The 21,751-nt window shown below is 37.9% G+C and overlaps 1 protein-coding gene across 1 annotated transcript in view; it reads left to right on the plus strand.

Moving 5' to 3' along the window:
• The first annotated feature begins 3,374 nt into the window (after window positions 1-3,374).
• WDR19 (WD repeat domain 19) overlaps window positions 3,375-21,751 on the plus strand; it is a 113,533-nt gene continuing 95,156 nt past the window's right edge. Inside the window, exons 1-5 of the mRNA XM_047090378.1 lie at window positions 3,375-3,399; window positions 5,733-5,824; window positions 6,355-6,420; window positions 8,279-8,404; window positions 19,855-19,970. Of these exons, the coding sequence (XP_046946334.1) occupies window positions 3,394-3,399; window positions 5,733-5,824; window positions 6,355-6,420; window positions 8,279-8,404; window positions 19,855-19,970 (406 nt within the window). The 5' untranslated portion in view covers window positions 3,375-3,393. The remainder of the gene's footprint in view (window positions 3,400-5,732; window positions 5,825-6,354; window positions 6,421-8,278; window positions 8,405-19,854; window positions 19,971-21,751) is intronic.

Here is a 21,751-nt window from a genome sequence, read left to right on the forward strand (position 1 = left end):
ATCTGGCTTCTTTTAAGAATTTCTTTCATCACAGGTTTTAAATAATTTTTTAGTTTTTTTTTTTTTTTCATGTTTCTTATGCTTAGTGTTCATTGAGTTTTTGGATTGGTGGTTATCATTTTCATCAAATTTGGGGATTTTTTTCAACCTTTACTTTTTCAAATATTCTATTCTTACACCCCAGCTCCTTCTGGGACTCCAATTACACATAAATTAGGCTCTTGAAGTTTTTTCACAATTCCATGATACTCTATATATCTCTCAGTGGTTGCCTTTGGGTTTTTTGGGGAGGTGGGGGTGCAGGAGGGCACAAGGGGATGTTTATGTTGCCATATCTTGAAGTTCACTAATCTTTGTTTTTGCTGGCATGGTTGGATCCATAAGTCACATGCGTAAACTCTTTAGCAATTCATTGTCTGTCCATACCTTTGGCTTTGTTTCCAGAAACTGCTATCTGGATAGGCTGAGAATTTTCCAAATAACCAAGTGCTGATTCTTTTGTGTTTGGCAGTTCACTCTCAACTTATCTCCATCCTCTCACGTTTTACTATAAGCAGCAAGGAAAAACTAGGCTGTGCCTTCAAACACCTTAGTTGTAAATCTCCTTAAATATGTAAGTTTATCACTTACAAGTTCTGCTTTCCACCCAACACAATAAAATTCAGCCAAATTATCTACCACTCTATAACAAGGATCAACTTTCCTCTAGCATCCAATAACATGTTCCTTACTTCCATCTGAGACCTCACCAGAAGCATCTTGACATTCCTATTTTCAGCACCATTCTGTTATGACAATCTATGTATTCTCTAAAAACCCCAGAAACTTCCTATTTGGTTCTCCTGTCTGAGCTTTCATCAGAAGTACCTTTAATGTCCACATTTCAGCCAACAATGACTTCAAAGCAATTTAGGTTTAATACAAGTACCTCAAAATTCTACCAGCCTCTATTCATAAGCCATTTCTGCATTTTAAATATTTGTTACAGTAGCACACCACTTTCTGGTACCAATATCTGTATTAATTTCCTAGGGCTGCTGTAAAAAAATACCTCAAACTGTGTGGCTTAAAACAACAGAAATTATTGTCTCACAGTTCTGGAAGCCAGAAGTCCAACTTCCTTGGCATTCTTTGGGTGCAGCTGCATCATTCAATCTCAGCCTCTGTTGTCACATGGCATTCTCCCTGTGTGTCCTCCCTCTTCTGGTAAGTACATAAGTCATATTAAATTAGGGCCATGCTAATGGCATCTTAATTATATCTGCAAATACCCTATTTCCAAATGAGTCCATATTCACAAGTACCAGGAGTTGGGACTTCAACATACCTTTCTGAGGGACACAAACTTATCAACAAAACCAAAATTTATTTTTTGAAAAGGTCAACAAAATTGACATATTTAGCTAGGAAAAATGAGAAAACACTCAAATTGCTAAAACCGGGAATAAAAGAGGAGATGTCACTATTGACCTTCCAGAAATAAAATAAAGGACTACTGTGAACAGTATGCCAACAAACTGGATAACCTAGATGAAAAGGAAAAATTCCTAGAAAGACACAAATTATCAAAACTGACTCAAAAACAAGTAGAAAATCTGATGAGACCTATGACAAGACATGGAACTTGTAACTAAAAAACAAATTCCCATTAAAAAAAAAAAACCAGTAAGCCTAATTACCTACCTCTAAATAAGTTGATTTCTTTAATTCTTCATATCCTTACTCTATCACTTTACATTAACTTCCTCTTCTGAGACAAACCCAATAGTCTAATAAGTAATATCTACTTTGAATCTCTTGAAATGCTTTCCTCTGGTTTGCAGGACTCTACACTCTCCTGAGTTTAATTTTTCTGGCCTAATTGTATTTCTCCTTTTGTAGACTTCTCCTAAAGGGTGGCAAAATATGCTATTCGAAAATAAGCCACTTTGACATAAGGATTATTTTGAGCCAGAAGGTACCTAAAAAAACAGCAGATGCAAGAGTATTCTAATCTTCTTCTGAAAACAGGGCATTAAAAACTCCCATGTGAAAGATACCCTCCCTATACAAGAAGCAAAATAGCATCCTTATCAAGAAGCTGAAATTGAGAGTTTATACAAATAGGCCTTATTAAAATTACTTTTCTTTAGCCTCACCACATTGTTTAATTGCTTTCTCACAGTTGCCACGCTTTGTTCAACCTAATTTAAAAGTATGTATGTAGGTGTCATCATTTCTTTGGGTCTTTCCCTTAGGATGGCTCCCATGTCAGCTAACACATAAATTTGTAGTGTTAATTTATCTTAATAAATTAATTTCTGTTAATCTGTCTTAGGTCAGCTTACTTCTCAGGTCTAGCTGAAAAAACCCTAAGAGGGTAGAGGTAAAATTTTGTCTTCCCTACATTTCTCAAACCTAAAAAGTCCCATTCACTCTTTTAGATGTTGCATGGCCAATTTCTGAACTTCTGCTTCTGCTAACCTTTTTGTTTTTCAGTCACCTATTGACATCTTCATTTTAACGAATAGGTCTCGCACCTGAAACTAAAGGGAAGCGTAAATTAAACAACACCCCCACGCCAGGGAACAGTACCCTACTTGAGAATGTAACACCCATCATTAGTTCTTTGAAATCATTTCATTTCCTGCAGGTCAATAAGATTCTTACCTAATAACGAAAAGTGTGGGTTGTTCAGCACTTTCAGACATGTTGGCAAAAGAAGTACTTTCATATGCTAAATAATAACGCACAGATCTATGGTAGGGCATACTATTTGGGGAAAAGCTGCCAGGTCCAAAGTCTAAAGAAGCAATTAGTGCTCATTTTCTTGCCCAATTTAGTTGTCCTATTAACGCCTTGAAAAAAACCTACTTCTCACATCCTATTTCTTCTACCCCAGAAGCCTGGAAAGGAAAAAAAGATGACACACGAGCCCATCCAAGTCCTCTTTGCGCTGACTGTGTAAGAGTATTTGCCCCAAGAGCAAATTCCCATTTTCCTTTCATCCAACATCCAGTGTTCGTTTTCTTGATTCTCGGCGCCCCGAACCCGCCACCATGGGCATCTTACTAACCAGCAGAGGAAATTTACGCAGGCGCCTTTCAGGGTTCACAGAACCCACCTCCCTCGAGCAAGTCCCCGGGATTCATCCAATCAGAGCTCAACCAGGAAATCAAGTAGCCGCAAGACCTGACGCGAGTCGGCCTACGTCCGCCAGAGTCACGTGATTCCAGTCCGCGCCTCCCGCCCTCCCCTGAGGAGGACCCCCACGAGGCACCGCCCTTCAGCTAGTGCTCGCTGATTGGTTACTGTTCCTGCGGTCTCCTGGGTGACGGGAACGCGTTAGCCCTCTTGGAGGAGGCCCGCTGCGCCTGCGCATTTGCCAGATCGCGCGGCCGCTCGAGCCTTGAGATGAAGGTAAATAACTTACAAACCCCCGGGGGTGGGGGCGGGAAAACGCGACCACTGGCTCTTAGCCCGCTGAGCGTCATTTTGAGGTTAGGAGCCGGTGCCCTCTCCCCCGTCCTGAAAGCGTTAGAGGAGGGGGCAAGAGAGCCGGTGGCCCGGGGGGAGGAAAGCTGCAGCGAAGTTGAAGGAAGGAGGGAAAGGAAAGAAAACTGGAGAGGAGGAGAAGGCGGAGAGGGAGGCCTCATTTCTGGCACCGCGAACCGAGTTGAAGTGGTGAGGGCAGAGGGAAGGCGGGCATGGCCCGAAATGAGTAGATTGGATCTGAAGAGACTAGGAACTTCACACCGCGGAAAGAGCGGTCTGCGTTTGGAAGGTTGCGGTGAAATTGACTGGATTGGGTGTCACCAGCTGCTGCTTTTCCTGCAGCTGAGCCTCTAGCAAGCCGTACTCAGTGCCTTTAAAAGAGTGAAAAGCTTCCGAAAGAATAACGTCAAATTGTATCGCCAGTGACTGATCTAATGTAGAAATCACTCAGTGGCTAATGTACATTATTCACGGAGAAAACTGCACTTGCACACGCAGGTCTCCCTCGAGAGCATCATCCTCTGCACGCACCGTTCCTAGGTTTGGGCTTCTAGTGAACCCCATTCCACGTCAGTGGCTACTGCCGATTCACCTATCCGCTTTACTACAGCGATAGTACAGCCCTGATCTGACAAGAAATGGATAGCTCAGTTTAAAAAGTAATTAAGTCGTAATGATTCCTCGTGGCTATTAGCGTGGAAATTGGAATTGACCGGTAATCATAACATTTCTAAAGCACTTCACAATTTATGAAGTATCAGAAGGGAGAAGATATTATTCCTGGTTTACAGTTGAGAATTTTGTGCTTGAGGCAATTTGAGCTACTTGTTTTAATTAAGCCCTGCAGCTAGTAAGTAAAAAGCAAAACCAAAATCTGGTTTTCTGGTTTTGAAGCTAGCACTTTTCCTGTGTACTGTATATGGAGCATGTATATATAGCTCCACTGAAGAAAAATAATCTGTAAGGTCACAGCTAGAAGAGCGCGACCATGAAGCTAATGAAATTTAAGGATGCATCGCTTGAATAAAGGGGTTCTAGGTCATGTTGTCACAAAATTGCAAAAGATGCCTTTATGCTTTTTTTTTTCCTTCAAGGTGTTTTCCTGCTCCACAAAATGTGAATGCACCTTTGATTATAGAGGTGCACCTGTTTTCAATAGAGGTGGATTTCATCCACTTAACACACCAAATTGATTGGTGTTTAATTTTAAGCATTGGATGAGTTTTGTGTAGCCACTAGCCTTGCCAAGCCAGCTGTAGTATTTAAACTTCATATGCCTAGATACGGTCTATGATTTAACCTAATTATTTATAATTTAACCTAATATTAAAATCTAAATTTTTTCATTCAAGCTTATGTTCTTAATAGTTTTAGATCAATATTGTTTGATATAAATTTAATGTGAGCCAGTGTAATTTAAAAATTTTAGTAGCCACATTAAAATGTTTTAAAAGAAACAGGTAAGATTAATTTAAATAATATATTTTATCTAGTATATCCAAAATATTGTTTCAATATGTAATCAATATAAAATATCAATGAGATAGTTCACATTTTTCATAGTCCTTGAAATGTGTATGTATTCTATATTTACAACACATCTAAATTCATACTACCTACATTTCAAGCCCTTAATAAAATTTCAAGTCCACCTGTGATTTGTGGCTTCCATATTGGATACCCCAGTTCTTGACTAAGTGAAAAGAAAGGCTTCTCAGCTGATACACTGTCCACCCAATAGCAAAATTAAGCACTTAATGATGAAGTAAGTATAACTAATGGGTAAAGGAAGAAAATAATTTTGAATGAAGGATAGACATTTGTATTTTTATCACGCTTAAGATTTTTTAAATGGTAGTTTTGTTAAGTTTAAAAACTCCATGCCATGCTAAACTCCATTTAGCTAATGATTATTAGCTAAATTCAAGTTTAAGTTATTTTACTCTTTAACATATAAAACATTAAAATTATAATTTTCATGAAATGAATATTCAAAACATTTAAAACCAAATTTTATAACTGCTTTCCTGTGTGTACTAAGGTCCATACTTTAACAGCCAAATTGTGGAAATTTTTTGATTGGTTGCTTGATCTGATTAGTCATTTTGCTTGTTATATTATTGACTTTTTCTGGATAAGTTCTAACAATAAGCCTTTACCATCCTGAATTCTACTGTTTTCATGATCGTGTTTTGGTGTCTTTGACCAACCCTTAATTGTATGTTTTGAAAATATAAAAATTGCGTTTGCCTTTTTAGCGTGTTTTCTCACTGATAGAAAGGCCTTGGCTTGGCACACCAATACAATTCACCTGGCAAAAAACATCAGGAAACTACCTTGCAGTAACAGGGTAAGAAATCAATGAATGCTTTAAGTAAATCATCCTGACTTCAGAGGCTTGTATGCCTGTATTACCACACCATTTGTTTAGTAGAAGTTCTTGTATGGTGGTTGTACAGTGGGAAAAGTAATACATTCATCTTCATTAACATCACAGTTCAGGGGCGCCTGAATGGCTCAGTTGGTTAAGCATCAGACTTTTGGGTTTTGGCTCAGGTCATGATCTCCCAGTTTGTGAGTTTGAGCCTGACTTTGGGCTCTGCACTGATGGTGTGGAGCCTGCTTGGGATTGTCTGTCTCTCCTCTCTCTCTGTCCTTCCCCTGCTCTCTCTCTCTCTCACTCTCTCTCTCAAAAATAAATAAATAAACCTAAAAAAAAATCACAGTTCATAAAGTCTTTTCCCTGATAATAACTTTGTAGGTACAAATTATGAAACTGTCATGAGAGATCACTGAAATCACTTGAATGGCAGCTTAATTTTTTTAATGTATATAAATAAAAAGAAACAGATTATATTTTTGTGTTCTAATTGCTTTTAGAGCTGATCATATTGTGAAAATCTTTGATCGCCATGGTCAGAAAAGAAGTGAAATTAACTTACCTGGGTAAGTACAGAGGTGGGTCAAAAACTTTTTCAAGCTTTGTTTCCTAAAAGATAAAAACAGTATTGCCTTAAAACTATAATCAAGTAGAATTTTACCACATATATATAATCTGTATCTCCTCTTTTGCTTTTTTTATTGCAAAGAGATTTTTTTATACATAAGTTGTTAGTAAAACATGTAAACAGATAGAGTTGATATTTATAACCTCCATACATTCAGAGGGAAGCCTTAAAGTATAATTATAAATGAGTCTATATGGAAGAATACTTATTTAATTATAAATAAGCCTGTGTGTGTGTGTGCGTGTGTGTGTGTGTGTGTGTGTGTGTGTGTATAGGCAGAGAAGATAAATCCACATCCCTATAGCATTTCACAAATTGTTGGAAAATAGTTACTTTCCACATACTTTTTAAATGACAAAGACATTCTGTTTTCAGGAAATCATTCTAGATTACACAAAATATAACTTAAGCATTTTTGATGATTCTTTGTAAATTACCTGTATTATTTTATTGATAGTCTCAATGGTTACTAAGGTGTGTAGAGTTCCTCATCTAAATGGTCTTATGCTGCCATGCTTTTTAAATTCATGTCTGTTTTCTGTGGTTTACTGCCACCATCTTTGCAAAGGTTGTTTTACTTCCGTTGGTCTCTGACAGCCTTTCCCACCTCCTTCTCTGCCCCACTCACCTGATGCCACCATTTTGGTGTTTCCCATCGCCTCTTAACTGTTGCTTTTGTTTTCTATATTATGGAAAACAGAAGTCAAAATAGTTGTAATTATGTCTAAAAACAAAAAGGCACTTAGTAAGGACCTTCTTTGAGTACATTGTATGGGGTTTTTGCATGATCTCTGTGACCTCTATTGGTTATATATTAGCTATATATATATTTTTTTACCTTTGAATTATTTTGCTGTATTTATCATAGTTAAATTCGACTGACAGAGGATCTGCAGATAAATAAAATAGCTTTATGTATTGCCTTTGTTAGATGATTTTATCAAAAATTTGAAAGCTTCCCTCTTCCAAACTTCCCTAATCTCTGAAAATATTAGAGAAAATTAATTTTGAAGAATAAAGTGATTGAAATAATTGTCTTAACTATAAAACTGAGTATGGCTTAGCCGATATCCAAGAGCAGAGTCTCAAAATGAAAATCAGAGAAGAAAAAGTTAATTCTCAAGGAAGTTTTTGAATTATGATAAACACTTTGGAATAATTTTCAATTGTAACATTTTTAAAAAAGCATTTCCTATTTATAACTTTTGTCATTTTAATCAAATCACTCTTACTCTGTTATAATATAAAATGAAAATAACATTTCTTACCACTTCAAAATCCAGTTTTTCCATTATTTGCAATCCCACATCTACCCAACCTTGATCTGTTTTATACCCAATTTGTGTAGATATAACTTCATTTTTTATCAGTACCTTCTCTTTCTCTGTAAATCTGAAGTGACCTTTTGACATTTGGTCATACAAATTACCTCTTGATTCCAGATGTGATTTCTTTGTAGAGGTACTTGATGAGTTTGTCTTACCAAAAGGCCAGGTTCTTTATAGGATGTAAGAAAAATCTGCTAACTTACTATGTGTAATTATATTTAATGTAGTATATATAAATTATATTTAAAATAGAATTTAAATTCTTCCCATCCTCTCAACAACAACAAAAATTTTAACTTAGTGTAATCTACGCAGTGAATAGTGAATTGTATTTCTCACTTTAGAAAGTTTATGACCTATTCAAAGTACATTGGTCTTGCTATAAATAAAAATCACAAATAGATTTTTAAATTTCTTTCCCTTGCTGTAAGAAAAAGTATAGTGATATTTTGCTTTCTTTTTTAAAAGTAACTGTGTTGCTATGGATTGGGATAAAGATGGAGATATCCTAGCAGTGATTGCAGAGAAATCTAGTTGCATTTATCTATGGGATGCCAACACAAATAAAACCAGCCAGTTAGACAGTGGTATGAGGTAAGAATAACTTTTTTATTTTAAATCTTCACTTAGAAATATGATTATTTGGAGGCACCTGGGTGTCCAACTCTTGGTTTCAGCTCAGATCATGATCTCATGGTTCATGGGTTTGAGCCCTATGTCAGGCTTTGTGCTGATGGCACAGAGCCTGCTTGAGATTCTATCTCCCTCTCTCTGCTCTTCCCCAGCTCATGCGCATGCATGCGCACTCACTCTCTCTCTCTCAAAATAAAAAAAAAAAAGAAAGAAATATGATTATTTGTAGGTTTGATACTAACAATACTTATTGCTATCATTATAAAAATGCATTTGTGAGTTATTATGAAAGAAAGTTCATTTATTTTTTATTGTTACATATAATTCTATTGATTTTGCCCAATTAGAGTAAAACTGTTATAATTATAAAATATAAATAGCTTCTTAAGAAGTTGCTTTCTATGGAACAGACTAAAATGTACAAAGATGAGACAAAATATCTGAAAAATCTGGAGATAGGATTGGCCGCAGGCATGGCTGGATCTAGGGTTTCTAGTGATGCAGTCAAGACTCTAGCTCTTAGCTCTTCCTTTCTCTGTATTGACTTATTCTAAATCAGACTGTTTCCATGGCTACTGCCAGCTATTGACTTATATCATATCATTCACAGCAAGTTATGCCAAAGAGAAGAGCATATCCCATCACATCACCCTGTCCACTCAGTTACTCAAAAGGTCCCTGAGTAGGGTACACAGTGCCATGGGATTGAAAATCCCACCAGGTGAAGAGTGGGATGAAAGGTGGGACAGTTCCCAAATGGAAAATACATTTGGAAAACAGAATGAATTACAGGTCTGTGCTAAAATAGAAACCATTTTGACATATGGAAAAGCAAATTTTATTTACAACTGAAACTTGGTAGCTCAACCTTGAACAAGTTGTTTAACCTCTCTCTAAATCCCAAGTTCTTTTATATGGAACGGGTATAGTAATAATATCTGCCTCATGGTGTCATGTGGCATGCAGGTAGGCCACACACACACTATAAGATAAGACTATAAATTTCCAATTTACCAAGGATAATAATAACCCAGAGGAAGAAAGGTGGCCATGCAGAACAAGACCAAAGGTAACCTTAGCATAGTTTTCCTTTCCCTCAAAATTGACTCATGAGGTGTGCATTCACAGTTGATATTGTCTGCCCATTATAAAGTCTTAACATTTCTTGCTCTGTCCTTTTACACTTGGGGTGTGCATCACTTTTCAAAAGATTTGAAGTACTTTCTGTTCTTCCATTCAAGAGAATATTTATAAACATCAAGTACTGGTTCTTGAACCAAATTCAGCATCAGTGAGACCACATTCTCTCCTGAAGAAAAAAGCATAATTTCCAGTGTTTCAGACTGGTGTATGTTCCTCTGCTGTCTATCTTCCCACAGATCCATTTCCTCATATCATCTCAGAGTTGTGAGGTTTAATTGTGTGTCATGCCTGGGCATGAAACCAAGAACTGAGTGAATGGTAGATGTTATTGTAATTATCATTAAGGTGGAACCAATTAAATATTAGTTAATATTTAATGTCTAAAGGTACTATTTAGCTTGCTCACAATTCTTTCTGTTCATGTTTTATAAAAAGCAGACTCCCAAAGAGGATTGAGTGTATGAGATTTATTATAAGAAATAACTGTGGGGGAACCTTGAGGGGGCAGGTTAGAAGAGCCACCAGACCACAGTGCATATCTGACCCTTGTGAAGTGGAGAGGGAAGGAAGAAAGGTTAGGTAGAAATGTCTTAGACTGCAGCTCAGTTCTAAGAAAGTTCAGCTAGGGCTCTGGGGAGACTTTAAGCCAAAGTAACCCATCAGAGAAATCCTGTATCTCCTGGGAATGGGCCTCAACAGTATCCGTGTCCACTCAGTTACTCTCTGGAAGTAGCCTGTGGGAGGGCGTGGGCCCCAGCAGATTGAGGTGATGGATTCCAGTGCCAAGCATCTGGGGACACTGGTCAGTTACACTTTCCATAGCTGGAGATCTGAGAGACAGTCTCACAGCTGTCATGCCTGCTTAAACATTAAGAGAAACATGCATATTGATCTTTTAAAAATATATGCTTAATACATGAAACACAGCAGCCTGGTATATTAGTACTTCTTATTAGAAGTAATTAAAGAAAACAATTTTAAGTTTATTTATTTTTTTAGAGAGACAGCATGAGCAGGGTAGGAATAGAGAGAGAGGGAGAGAGAGAATCCCAAGCAGGCTCCTCACTGTCAGTGCAGAGTCTGATTCAGGGCTCAAATTCACATACCCTGAGATCATGACCTGAACCAAAATCAAGAGTTGGATGCACAACCGACTGAGCCACCCAGGTGCCCCCAGAAGTAATTTTTTTAACTACACATTTACTACATCCTTCTGTTGTTACAACTAACTTTTTATATACTTTAGGTGAACTTCCGTCTCCTAGGTATCAAATGTTCTTGAAACCAGTGTTATTTTCTGCAGTGAATGGCCTATCAGTGGTTCTCAAACTTTAGGTGCATCAGAGTGCTTATTAAAACACAGATAGTTGGGCACCAGAGTTTCTCACTCAGTAGGCCTGGGTTAGGATCAGAGAACTGGCATTTCTGAACTTCCCAGATGCTGCTGCTGGTCCTGTGATTGCATTTTCAGAAACACTTTTCTATACCCTTTGTGATTTCTTTCCTCAATATATGGAAAGGAATCTACTACTTTCCAAGGAGTCCTGATTCCATGTAGTAAAGAATTATATAAAAGTTCAACCAGTAGATCCTAGAATGTACGTAAGAACTGGTGGTAGGCAAATGTGCTTTCTACCTCTTTCTAAATGAGCTACCCTTGATAGTGACAGAGTTGGGAGAGACGGAGAATAACAGTGGAATAGGAGAACCCTAGGCTCACCTTGATCCATGAATAGAACTAGATAACTATCAAAACATCCTAAATACCCCAGAAATCGACCTGAAGACTGACAGAACAGACTCTACAACTAAAGGGAGAGAAGAGGACACATTGAAAAAGATAGGAAGTGTGGAGACATGGTTTAGTGGAGAAATGGATCCTGGCTGCTGTGGAGGGGAAGGAGCGTGGTCATGGAGAAGGGCAACTGAGAGAGGAGCATACAGGGGAATGCACAAGGAGAACATTTCCCCAAAGCCATTGGCTTGGAAAATGAGAAGGGCTGAATTTCATGAGTTCTTGCAACCAATGGGGCTTAAAGCCTGGAGTTTTGAAGGTCAGCAGGCTTCACTAGGATAGAGCCTAGAGGGTACTGTCCTGCTCCTTGAGAGAAGGCAGATAAACAACCTGGGGCATACAGCATGTCAACAGCAATCTGAAGAGAGACTGGGCCACAAAATTGGGAGATCATTTGCTCTTCTGAGAGCATGTCCCCGAGAGACAGCATTCACGGAGATACATCTCCAGGAACAAAGGAGCTGGTCAGTGCCATTTCTCTCTCCACAGCATAAACACAGTCACCTGTGGAAGCAGTGCAGCATGGATACTGGCTGCCTAACTTATATTAAGTACCCCCTGTGCTCCAGTGGAACTGCTTTTCTCAGTCACACCTCAGTCCCAGTGTGGCAGGGCACTCCCCCAGAAGACCATCACAAACCTCTGCCCACACCATGTCTCCTAAGCAGAGAGTGCTGCAGGGCCTCAGTTCTGGTGGAAGTAGTGACAGGTCTCATTTCACAAGCAGACTAAAACTTGCCACATCAGATCAGGGACCAAACATTGTGCATAGAAGTCAAGCAGAGCCCTGCAGATGACTCACTGAAGGATAGGGCAGCCAAAACACAACAGCACAGTGCACGCACACACACTGGAAGCACTCCCTGAAGCACCAGGCCCTAAATGCTATGTGATGTCTTCTTTATAAGACCATTAGTTTCAGGAGCAGGAGACTTAACTGGCTTTAATAGCACACAAAAGAAGACAGAGACTTAGAAAAAAATGAGAAGACAAGGAATTTATCCCAAACAAAAGAACAGGATAAGGTCACGGCCAGAGATCTAAGTGAGATAGATATAAATAACATGCCTGATGGAGAATTTAAAGCAACAATCATAAGGATACTCACTGGGCTTGAGAAAAGAAGACATCAGTGAGACCCATCCCACAGAGACAAAGAGTTAAAAAAAAAAAAAGATGAAGAGTGCAATAAATGAGATTAGAAACACACTGGATGCAGTGGACAACAGGCTGGAAGACTGAGAGGGACAAATTAGTGACCTAGAAGACAAAGTAATGGAAAGTAATGAAGCTGAACAAAAGAAAGAAGAGTTATACAACATGATAATAGACTTGGGGAGCTCAGTGACTCCATCAGATATAATAACATTCCCATTATAGAAGTCCCAGAAGAAGAAAAGAGACAAAAGGGGGCAAAAAATGTATTTGAAGAAATAATGGCTGAAAACTTACCTAATCTGGGGAAGGAAACAGGCATCTAGATCCAGAGGCACAGAGAACTCCCATCAAAACCAACCCAAACAGACCTAATCCAAGACATACTGTAATTAAATTGCAAAATATAATGCTAAAGAAAAGATATTAAAGGCAGCAAGACAAAAGTCCTTAACTTGCAAGAAAAAACCCATAAGGCTAGCAGAAGATTTTTCAACAGAAATTTGGCAAGCTAGAAGCGAGCGCATGATATCTTCAAAGTGCCGAACAGGAGGAGCACCTGGGTGGCTCTGTCAGGTAAGCATCCAACTTCCGCCCAGGTCATGATCTTGCAGTTCAGGAGTTCAAGCCCTGCATCAGGCTCTGTGCTGATAGCTGAGAGCCTGGAGCCTGCTTCAGATTCTGTGTTTTCCACTCTCTCTGCCCTCCCCCCACTTGCACTCTGTCTCTCTCTTTCAAAAATAAACAAACATTTAAAAATTTAAAAAAAAAGTGCTAAGTGCTGAACAGGAAAAATCTGCAGCCAAGAACACTCTGTCCAGCAAGTCTATCATTTAACGTTTTTTTTTTGTTTTTTTTTTTTTTAATTTATTTTTGGGACAGAGAGAGACAGAGCATGAACAGGGGAGGGGCAGAGAGAGAGGGAGACACAGAATCGGAAACAGGCTCCAGGCTCTGAGCCATCAGCCCAGAGCCCGACGCGGGGCTCGAACTCACGGACCGCGAGATCGTGACCTGGCTGAAGTCGGACGCTTAACCGACTGCGCCACCCAGGCGCCCCAAGTCTATCATTTAAAATAGAAGGAGAGATAGAGAATTTCCCAAACAAAACTAAAGGAGTTCGTGACAACTAAACCAGCCCAGTGAGAAATATTAAAAGGACTCTTTGAATGGAAAGGAGAAACCAAAAGTGACAGTATAAAGACAGGAAACACAAAAACAGTAAAAATGAACATTTCTGTAAAAAACAGTCAAGGAACTCACAAAAAAAGGATATAAAATATAATAACATATACCTAAAACTTAGGGAGGAGAGGAGAAAAGAAAGGGTTAAAATTTAATCAACCATCAACTTAATATAGACTGCTATTTGCAAAAGAGGTTTTATACAAACCTAATGGTAACAATATATCAAATACCACTAATAAATATGCAAAGAATAAAGAAATCCAAATATATCACTAAAGAAAATCAGCAAAACATGAAAGAGGGAAAGACAAGAAAGAATCAGAGAAAATCTCCAGAAACAGTTACAAAACAAGTAATAAAATGGCAATAAATAACACAACTATCATAAATTACTGTGAATGTAAATGGACTAAATGCTCCAATCAAAAGACATAGCATGTTATGGGGCGCCTGGGTGGCTAAGTCAGGTAAGCATCCAACTCTTGATTTCAGCTCAAGTCATAATCTCACAGTTTGTGGGATCCAGCCCCACGTCAGCCTCTATGTTAACAGCGTGGAGTGTACTTGGGATTCTTCTCTCCCTCTCTGCCCCTCCCCTGCTTGCATGTGTGCACTCTCTCAAAATAAACATTAAGAAAAAAAAGACATAGGATGTCAGAATGGATAAAAAAGCAAGACCCATCTATATGCTGCATATAAGAGACTCATTTTAGACCTCAACACATCTGCAGATTGCAAGTGAGGGGATGGAGAAACACTTATCATGCAAATGGGTGTCAAAAGAAAGAGTAGCAATACTTTTATCAGACAAACTAGACTTTATTTATTTATAATTTTTTTCAATGTTTATTTTTGGGAAATAGAGCTACAGCGTGAGTGGGGCTGGGGGTGGACAGAGAGAGGGAGAAACAGAATCCGAAGCAGACTCCAGGGTCTGAGCTGTCAGCACAGAGCCCAATGCAGGGCTTGAATTCCTGAACCATGAGATCATGACCTGAGCTGAAGTCAGGCACTTAACTGACTAAGACACCCAGGCACCCCTAGGCAAACTAGACTTTAAAACAAAGACTGTAACGAGACAAAGAAGGACCCTATGTAATAATAAAGGGGACAATCCAATAAGAAGATTTAACAATTATAAATATTTGTGCACCCAGCTTAGGAGCACACAAATATATATAACAATTAATAGCAAATATAGAGGAACTAATTGATAATAATACAATAATAGTAGGGGACTTTAACACCCCACTTACATCAATAGATCATCAAAAAAAATTTTAATGTGAGGGAGGGGCAGAGGGAGGAAGACAGGGAATCTGAGTGGGCTCTGTGCTGCCAGTGCAAAGCCCTATGCAGGGCCCAAACCTATTAGCCCTAAGATCATGACCTGAGCCAAAGTCAGACACTCAGCCAACCTAGCCATCCAGGCACCCCAATGGACAGATCATCTAAACAAAAAGTCAAAAAGGAAACAATGGCTTTGAATGACCAGATGGATTTAACAGATATATTCAGAATATTCCATCCTGAAATAGCAGAATACATATTCTTTCAAGTGCACATGGCACATTCTCCAGAATACATAATATATTAGGTCACAAAATGGGCCTCAACATATACAAGAAGACTGAAGTCTTACCATGTACCTTTTCTGATCACAATGCTGTGAAACTAGAAGTTAGCACAAGAAAAAATTTGGAAAGACAACAAATACATGGAGATTAAATAACATGCTACTAAACAATGAATTGGTCAACCAGGAAATAAAAGAAAGAAAAAAGCACATGGAAACAAATCAAATTGGAAACACAATGGTCCAAAACCTTTGGGATGCAGCAAAAGTGGTCCTAAGAGGAAAGTATATAATAATCCAGGTGTACCTCAAGAAGCAAGAAAAACCTTAAATAACCTAACCTTACACCTAGTGGAAGCTAGAAAAAAGAACAATAAATGAAGCCTAAAGCCAGCATAAGGAAAGAAATAATAAAGATTAGAGCAGAAATAAATGATGTAGAAACTAAAAACAACAACAACAACAACAACAAACCAGTGGAACAGAGCAATGAAAGCAAGAGCTGATTCTGTGAGAAAACTAAATAAAATTTATAAACCTTCAGCCAAAGTTACCAAAAAGAAAAGAGAAAGGGCCCAAATGAGTAAAATCACAAATGAGAGAGGGGAAGTAACAACTAACACCACAGAAATACAAACAATTATAAGAGAATATTATGAAAAACCATATGCCATCAAATTGGACAAGCTAGAAGAAATGGTTAAATTGTTAGAAACATATAAATTACCAAAACTGAAACAGGAAGAAATAGAAAACTTGAACAAACTGATAACCAGTGAAGAAATTGAACCAGCAGTTTAAAGATTCCCAACCAACAAAAGTCCAGGACCAGATGGCTTCACAGGCAAATTCTAGAAAGCATTTAAAGAGGACTTATGGCCTAGTCTTCTCAAACTATTTCAGAAAAATAGAAAAGGAAGGAAAACTTCTAAGTTCATTCTATGAGGCCAGCATTCTTTTGATACCAAAACCAGATAAAGACTCCACTAAAAAAGAGAACTATAGGCCAATATCCCTGATGAACATGGATGCAAAAATTCTCAATAAAATACTAGCTAACTGAATTCAACAAAACATTAAAAAAATTATTCACCATGATCGAGTGGGAACTATTCCTGGGTTGCAAGGGTAGTATTTGCAAATCAATCAATATGATACATCACATCAATAAGAGAAGGGGTACAAACCATATGGTTGTTTCAATAGATGCAGAAAAAGCATTTGAGAAAGAACAACATCCATTCATGATAAAAATGCTCAACAAAGTAGGCTTAGAGGAAACATACCTCATAATAAAGGCCATATATGAAAAACCCACAGCTAACATCCTCTTCCATGGGGAAAAACTGAGAGCCTTTCCCCTAAAGTCAGGAGCAAGACAAGGATGTCCAGCTCATACTTTTTTTTTTTTAATTTTTTCAATGTTTATGTTTGAGAGACAGAGACAGAGCTTGAGTAGGAAAGGGGCAGAGAGGGAGGGAGACACAGAATCCAAAGCAGGCTCCAGGCTCTGAGCTGTCAGCACAGAGCCTCATGTGGGGCTCAAACCCACAAACTATGAGATCATGACCTGAGCTGAAGTGGACACTTAACCAACTGAGCCACCCAGGTGCCCCTACTCTCACCACTTTTATTCAACATAGTACTGGAAATCCTAGTCACAAAAATCAGACAATAGAAAGAAATAAAAGGCATTTAAATCAATAAGGAAAGAGTAAACGTTCCATTATTTGTAGATGACAAGGTACTATGTGTAGAAAATCTGAAAGACTCCACCAAAAAATTGCTAGAAATGATACACGAATTCAGTAAAGTTGCCAGAATCAATGTACAGAAATCTGTCACATTTCTGTACACCAATAATGAAGCAGTAGAAGAGAAATTAAGGAATCAATACCATTTACAATTGCACCAAAATCCTAGATACCTAGGAATAAACCTAAGGAAAAAGATGAAAGACCTGTACTCTGGAAACTATAGAACACTTCTGAAAGACATTGAAAATGACACAAAGAAATGGAATATTCCATGCACATGGATTGGAAGAACAAATATTGTCAAAATATCCATACTCCCCAAAGGAATCTACACATTTAATGCAATCTGTATCAAAATACCACCAACAATTTCACAGAGCTAGAACAAACAATCCTAAAATTCGTGTGGAACCACCAGAGACCCTGAATAGCCAACCTTGAAATAGAACAGCAAAGCTGGTGGCATCACAATTCTGGACTTCAAGCTATATTACAAAGCTGTAATCATCAAGACAGTATGGTGCTGGCACAAAAAAATACACATAGATCAATGGAACAGAATTGAAAGCCCAGAAATGAACCCACAATTATATGATTAATTAATCTTCAACAAAGCAGGAAAAAATGCCCAGTGGGAAAAAGACAGTGTCTTCAACCAGTGGTGTTGGGAAAACTTGGATAGCAACATGCAAAAGAATGAAACTTGACAACTTTCTTACACCATATGCAAAAATAAATTCAAAATGGATTAAAGACCTAAATGTGAGACCTGAAACCATAAGCATCCTAGAAGACAGCACAGGCAGTAACTTCTTTGACATCTGCTGCTGCACCTTTTTTTTTTTTAATTTGAGAGAGAGAGTGTCTGTGAGAGTGCATGGGGGAGGGGCAGAGGGAAAAGGAGAGAGAGAATCTTAAGTAGGCTCCATGCCCAGTACAGAGCCCAACAGTGGGGCTCAATCTCACAACCGTGAGATCACAACCTGAGTCTAAATCAAGAGTCAGATACTAGGGGTGCCGGGTGGCTTGGTCAGTTAAGTGTCTGACTTCCACTCAGGTCATGATTTCATGGTCTGTAGGTTCGAGACCTGCATTGGGCTCTGTGCTGACAGCTCAGAGCCTGGAGCCTGCTTCAGATTCTGACTCCCTCTCTCTCTGCCCCTCCCCAGCTGTGCTCTCACCCTCTCAATAATAAATAAATAAACTTAAAAAATATATTTATAAAAAAAAAAGAGTCGACACTTAACCAACTGACCCATCCAAGCACCCTGCAACTTCTTTCTTGATGTCTCCTGAGGGTAGGGAAACAAAACAAAATATAAACTCTTGGGACTACATTAAAATAAAAAGCTTCTGCACAATGAAGGAAACAATCAACAGAACTAAAGGCAACTTATAGAATGGAAGAAGATATTTGCAAATGACATCCAATAAAGGGTTAATATCCAAAATATATAAAGCATTTATAAAATCCAACACCTCATAAATAATCCAATTAAAAAATGGGCAGAAAACATACAGATGGCTGATAGACACATGAAAAGATGTTCAACATCACTTATCAGGCAAATCAAAACTACAATGACATATCACCTCATACCTGTCAGAATAGCTAAAATGAAAAACAACAGATGTTGGTGAGGATGTGGAGAAATGGGAACTTTGGCAGGAAGGCAAACTGGTATAGCCACTATGGAAAATAGTATGCACGTTTCTCAAAAAGTTAAAAATAGAACTACCCTGTGATCCTTCAATCATACTACTCTAGGTATTTACCCAAAGAGTACAAAATCACTAAATCGAAAGGATATGTTCACCTTGATGTTTATAGCAACATTATCTACATTAGCCAAATTATGGAAACAGTGTTAGTTCCATTGATTGATGAATGGATGAAGAAGATGTGGTATATATGTATTTATGTGCATACATAAACACAACGGAATATTACTTAGCCATAAAAAAGAATGAAACCTTGCCGTTTGCAGTGACATTGATCAGGAGCTAGAGAATATAATGCTAAGTGAAATAAGTCAGAGAAAGACCAATACCATATTATTTCATTCACATGTGGAATTTAAGAAACAAAACAAGCAAAACAAGAAAAGAGAGAGAAAGAGAGGCAAACCAAGAAACAAACTCTTAACTATAGAGAACAAACTGATGGTTACCAGAGGGGAGGTTTCTGGAGGGATGGGCAAAAGAGGTGATGGAGATTAAGGGTTGCAGTTGTCATGATGAGCGCTGAGTCATGTATTCAGGTGTTGAATCACTATATTGCACACCTGAAACTAATATTCTACTGTGGTTAACTAATTGGAATTTAAATAAAAACTTTAAAAAGTGACAGAGTTGGAAAATATATGTTTTATTTAAGGCGATGAATTGTCGATGATGTTTCCAGTTTAATATACCGTGTTATTGGACATACTTTTTTGAAAGCATGAGGTGTTCTCATCCATTAAGATTTTTACCACATTTACAACGGTCATTAGACTAATTAAACCATCTCATCATGAGGCATCTTAACGAAATTTGAGATTCCATCATGGCTTACGTTTTTATTTATTACATATTCGTAGGTCTGCACTGAATTTGTAGGCCTGACAGTAAGATCACCTTCTAGCATCTCCAAAATATCTTTAGCACTTAGTTTTTGTTCTAAAGCATTAAGTTGTAATTTTGTACTTCAGCTCCTAAGTAGATACTAAAATTATTCATGAAATACTTTTTAAAGGATCTGTTTGGAGGTTATGATTGTGAATTTTTTTTAGTAATTGATATTTTAATGTTATAGGGATCAAATGTCTTTCCTTCTTTGGTCAAAAATTGGAAGTTTCCTGGCTGTTGGAACTGTTAAAGGAAATTTGCTTATTTATAATCGTCAGACATCTCGAAAGATTCCTGTGCTGGGTAGGTTATAGCTGGAAACACTGCTAAATACTTGAGATGCTTTACATAAATGTAATATATTTTACTGCCTTAGATTTTGCTGATATTGCAAGGGAAATTGTGTAGTAGTGAGGCTCCCCTGGTCAAACCTTATATCTGGCTAAACTTCAAGATCCATCTATACTGTCTCCTAAGAATTACCCAGGCTAAATAGAATGAATGTCTCTCTAAGGTCCACCTGTGCCTGTGGACACCAGGACATTAATAGGATGGCTTCCATTTGTCCCTTTCTCACCCAGATTGAGAACTGTGGACATGGAATAGCTCATGTTCATATCAACACATCAGTAGATGGACTAAAACATTTGGTGACTGTTTGGTGAGAATATAACTAGATATTAATTCTAACCTCTTACTCTCTCCAAACACCAAGTTAGCCTATGTAGGCACTGGGAATTACATTTGCCTCAGGGTATATGACTACAGTGTGTCGTTCCTTGTTTGACATTCTTGGTTCAGGCTCTTTGATTCCCACAATCTCTGGTCACTTAGCATCTGCCTTCTGAATACCCAAGAAGAAACAGATCTATTCTTAATTATTGTAACATCATGCTGGTAAATGGCGAAACTAGTAGGCTTAATTATACCCAGGTAGCCAGAAGAGTTATAATTTACTGCTAAGGAAGAAATTAAACCCTGGAGATAAGAGTACCCACAGAATACTTGAGAAAGTACCTTTCAACTGAGGATATTAAATTATTTCATTTTTTTCACATATATGTCTGTTTAATATTAATATTTTTAGTACTCCAGACAAAAGGTAATGTTATTGATCCATTTGAAAAACTAAACAAACTATTTTGAGTTATAAAAAACAACTTTCACCATACAAATTGTCTATTTGACTTCAGTTAGGCATTTTTTTGTATCCCAGTTCATCTGTAGGAATATCCCGCCAATTAATTTACAGGCCCCAGAAATTTTGACACCTGATGTATAAGAAAATAATTCATCAAAGCATGATTATTTTGTGTCAGGCATTTGCCATATGTTCATGATTTTATATGTGATCTTCGTATTTAATATGAATATGAGTCTGTTCTCAGTCATTTATTAACTGTGAAAAATGGGCCTAAGGAGATTCAAGTTAATTTTGTATCTTTAGCTAAATATATAATAGCTGCCTCTTTCAGAGTTGGCTATGATTTGTGACTGCCTTTTTTTCCTTTTAAATAACTCACTTTCCTAAATCCAAGCTTTTCCACTCCAGGTAGCTGCCGCATGGTAGCATGATCTGTCAACATTTCACAGTAACTAAAATCTGTTACCACGTTTCATCTCACACTGATTTATTTCCTCAACTAGACTAGACACGGGCAGTTTTCTCATTGCATGGTTCTTATATACATGAAATTCATTTACTACAGTTTAATTAAATGTTGCAAGCCTCTCAATAACATGGTTCAGACCCCAGTTACCATACTAGAGCATCTGTGAGTCAGTATTAATTACATAAGTCAGTACATGTAAAGTGCCCAGAACACTTTAAGTAGGCACACAAAACATGTTAACTGTTCTTGATGTTAAGGCCAACCTGAGTTCTGAGCACTGCAAGCAAAGAGGCCTTGAGGTGTACAGGAAGGAGGAGGGAGAGATGTTCTTCTCCCTTTCTCGGGTATAGAAAGGAGTTTGTCTTTGAGATTTTCCCACCTCTCTTTGTTCACTCTTTTTTCCCTCCTCATGCCCATCTCTCTGGGCCCAGTTCCAATGTAGCACCCAAGTCCCTTAATTTCTAATCAGAA

The sequence above is a fragment of the Lynx rufus genome, unplaced genomic scaffold (genome assembly GCF_022079265.1).
Source record: "Lynx rufus isolate CCGP_SWC_20201006 ecotype Redwood Valley unplaced genomic scaffold, mLynRuf1.p SCAF_3, whole genome shotgun sequence".
Classification (NCBI taxonomy): Eukaryota; Metazoa; Chordata; class Mammalia; order Carnivora; family Felidae; genus Lynx; species Lynx rufus.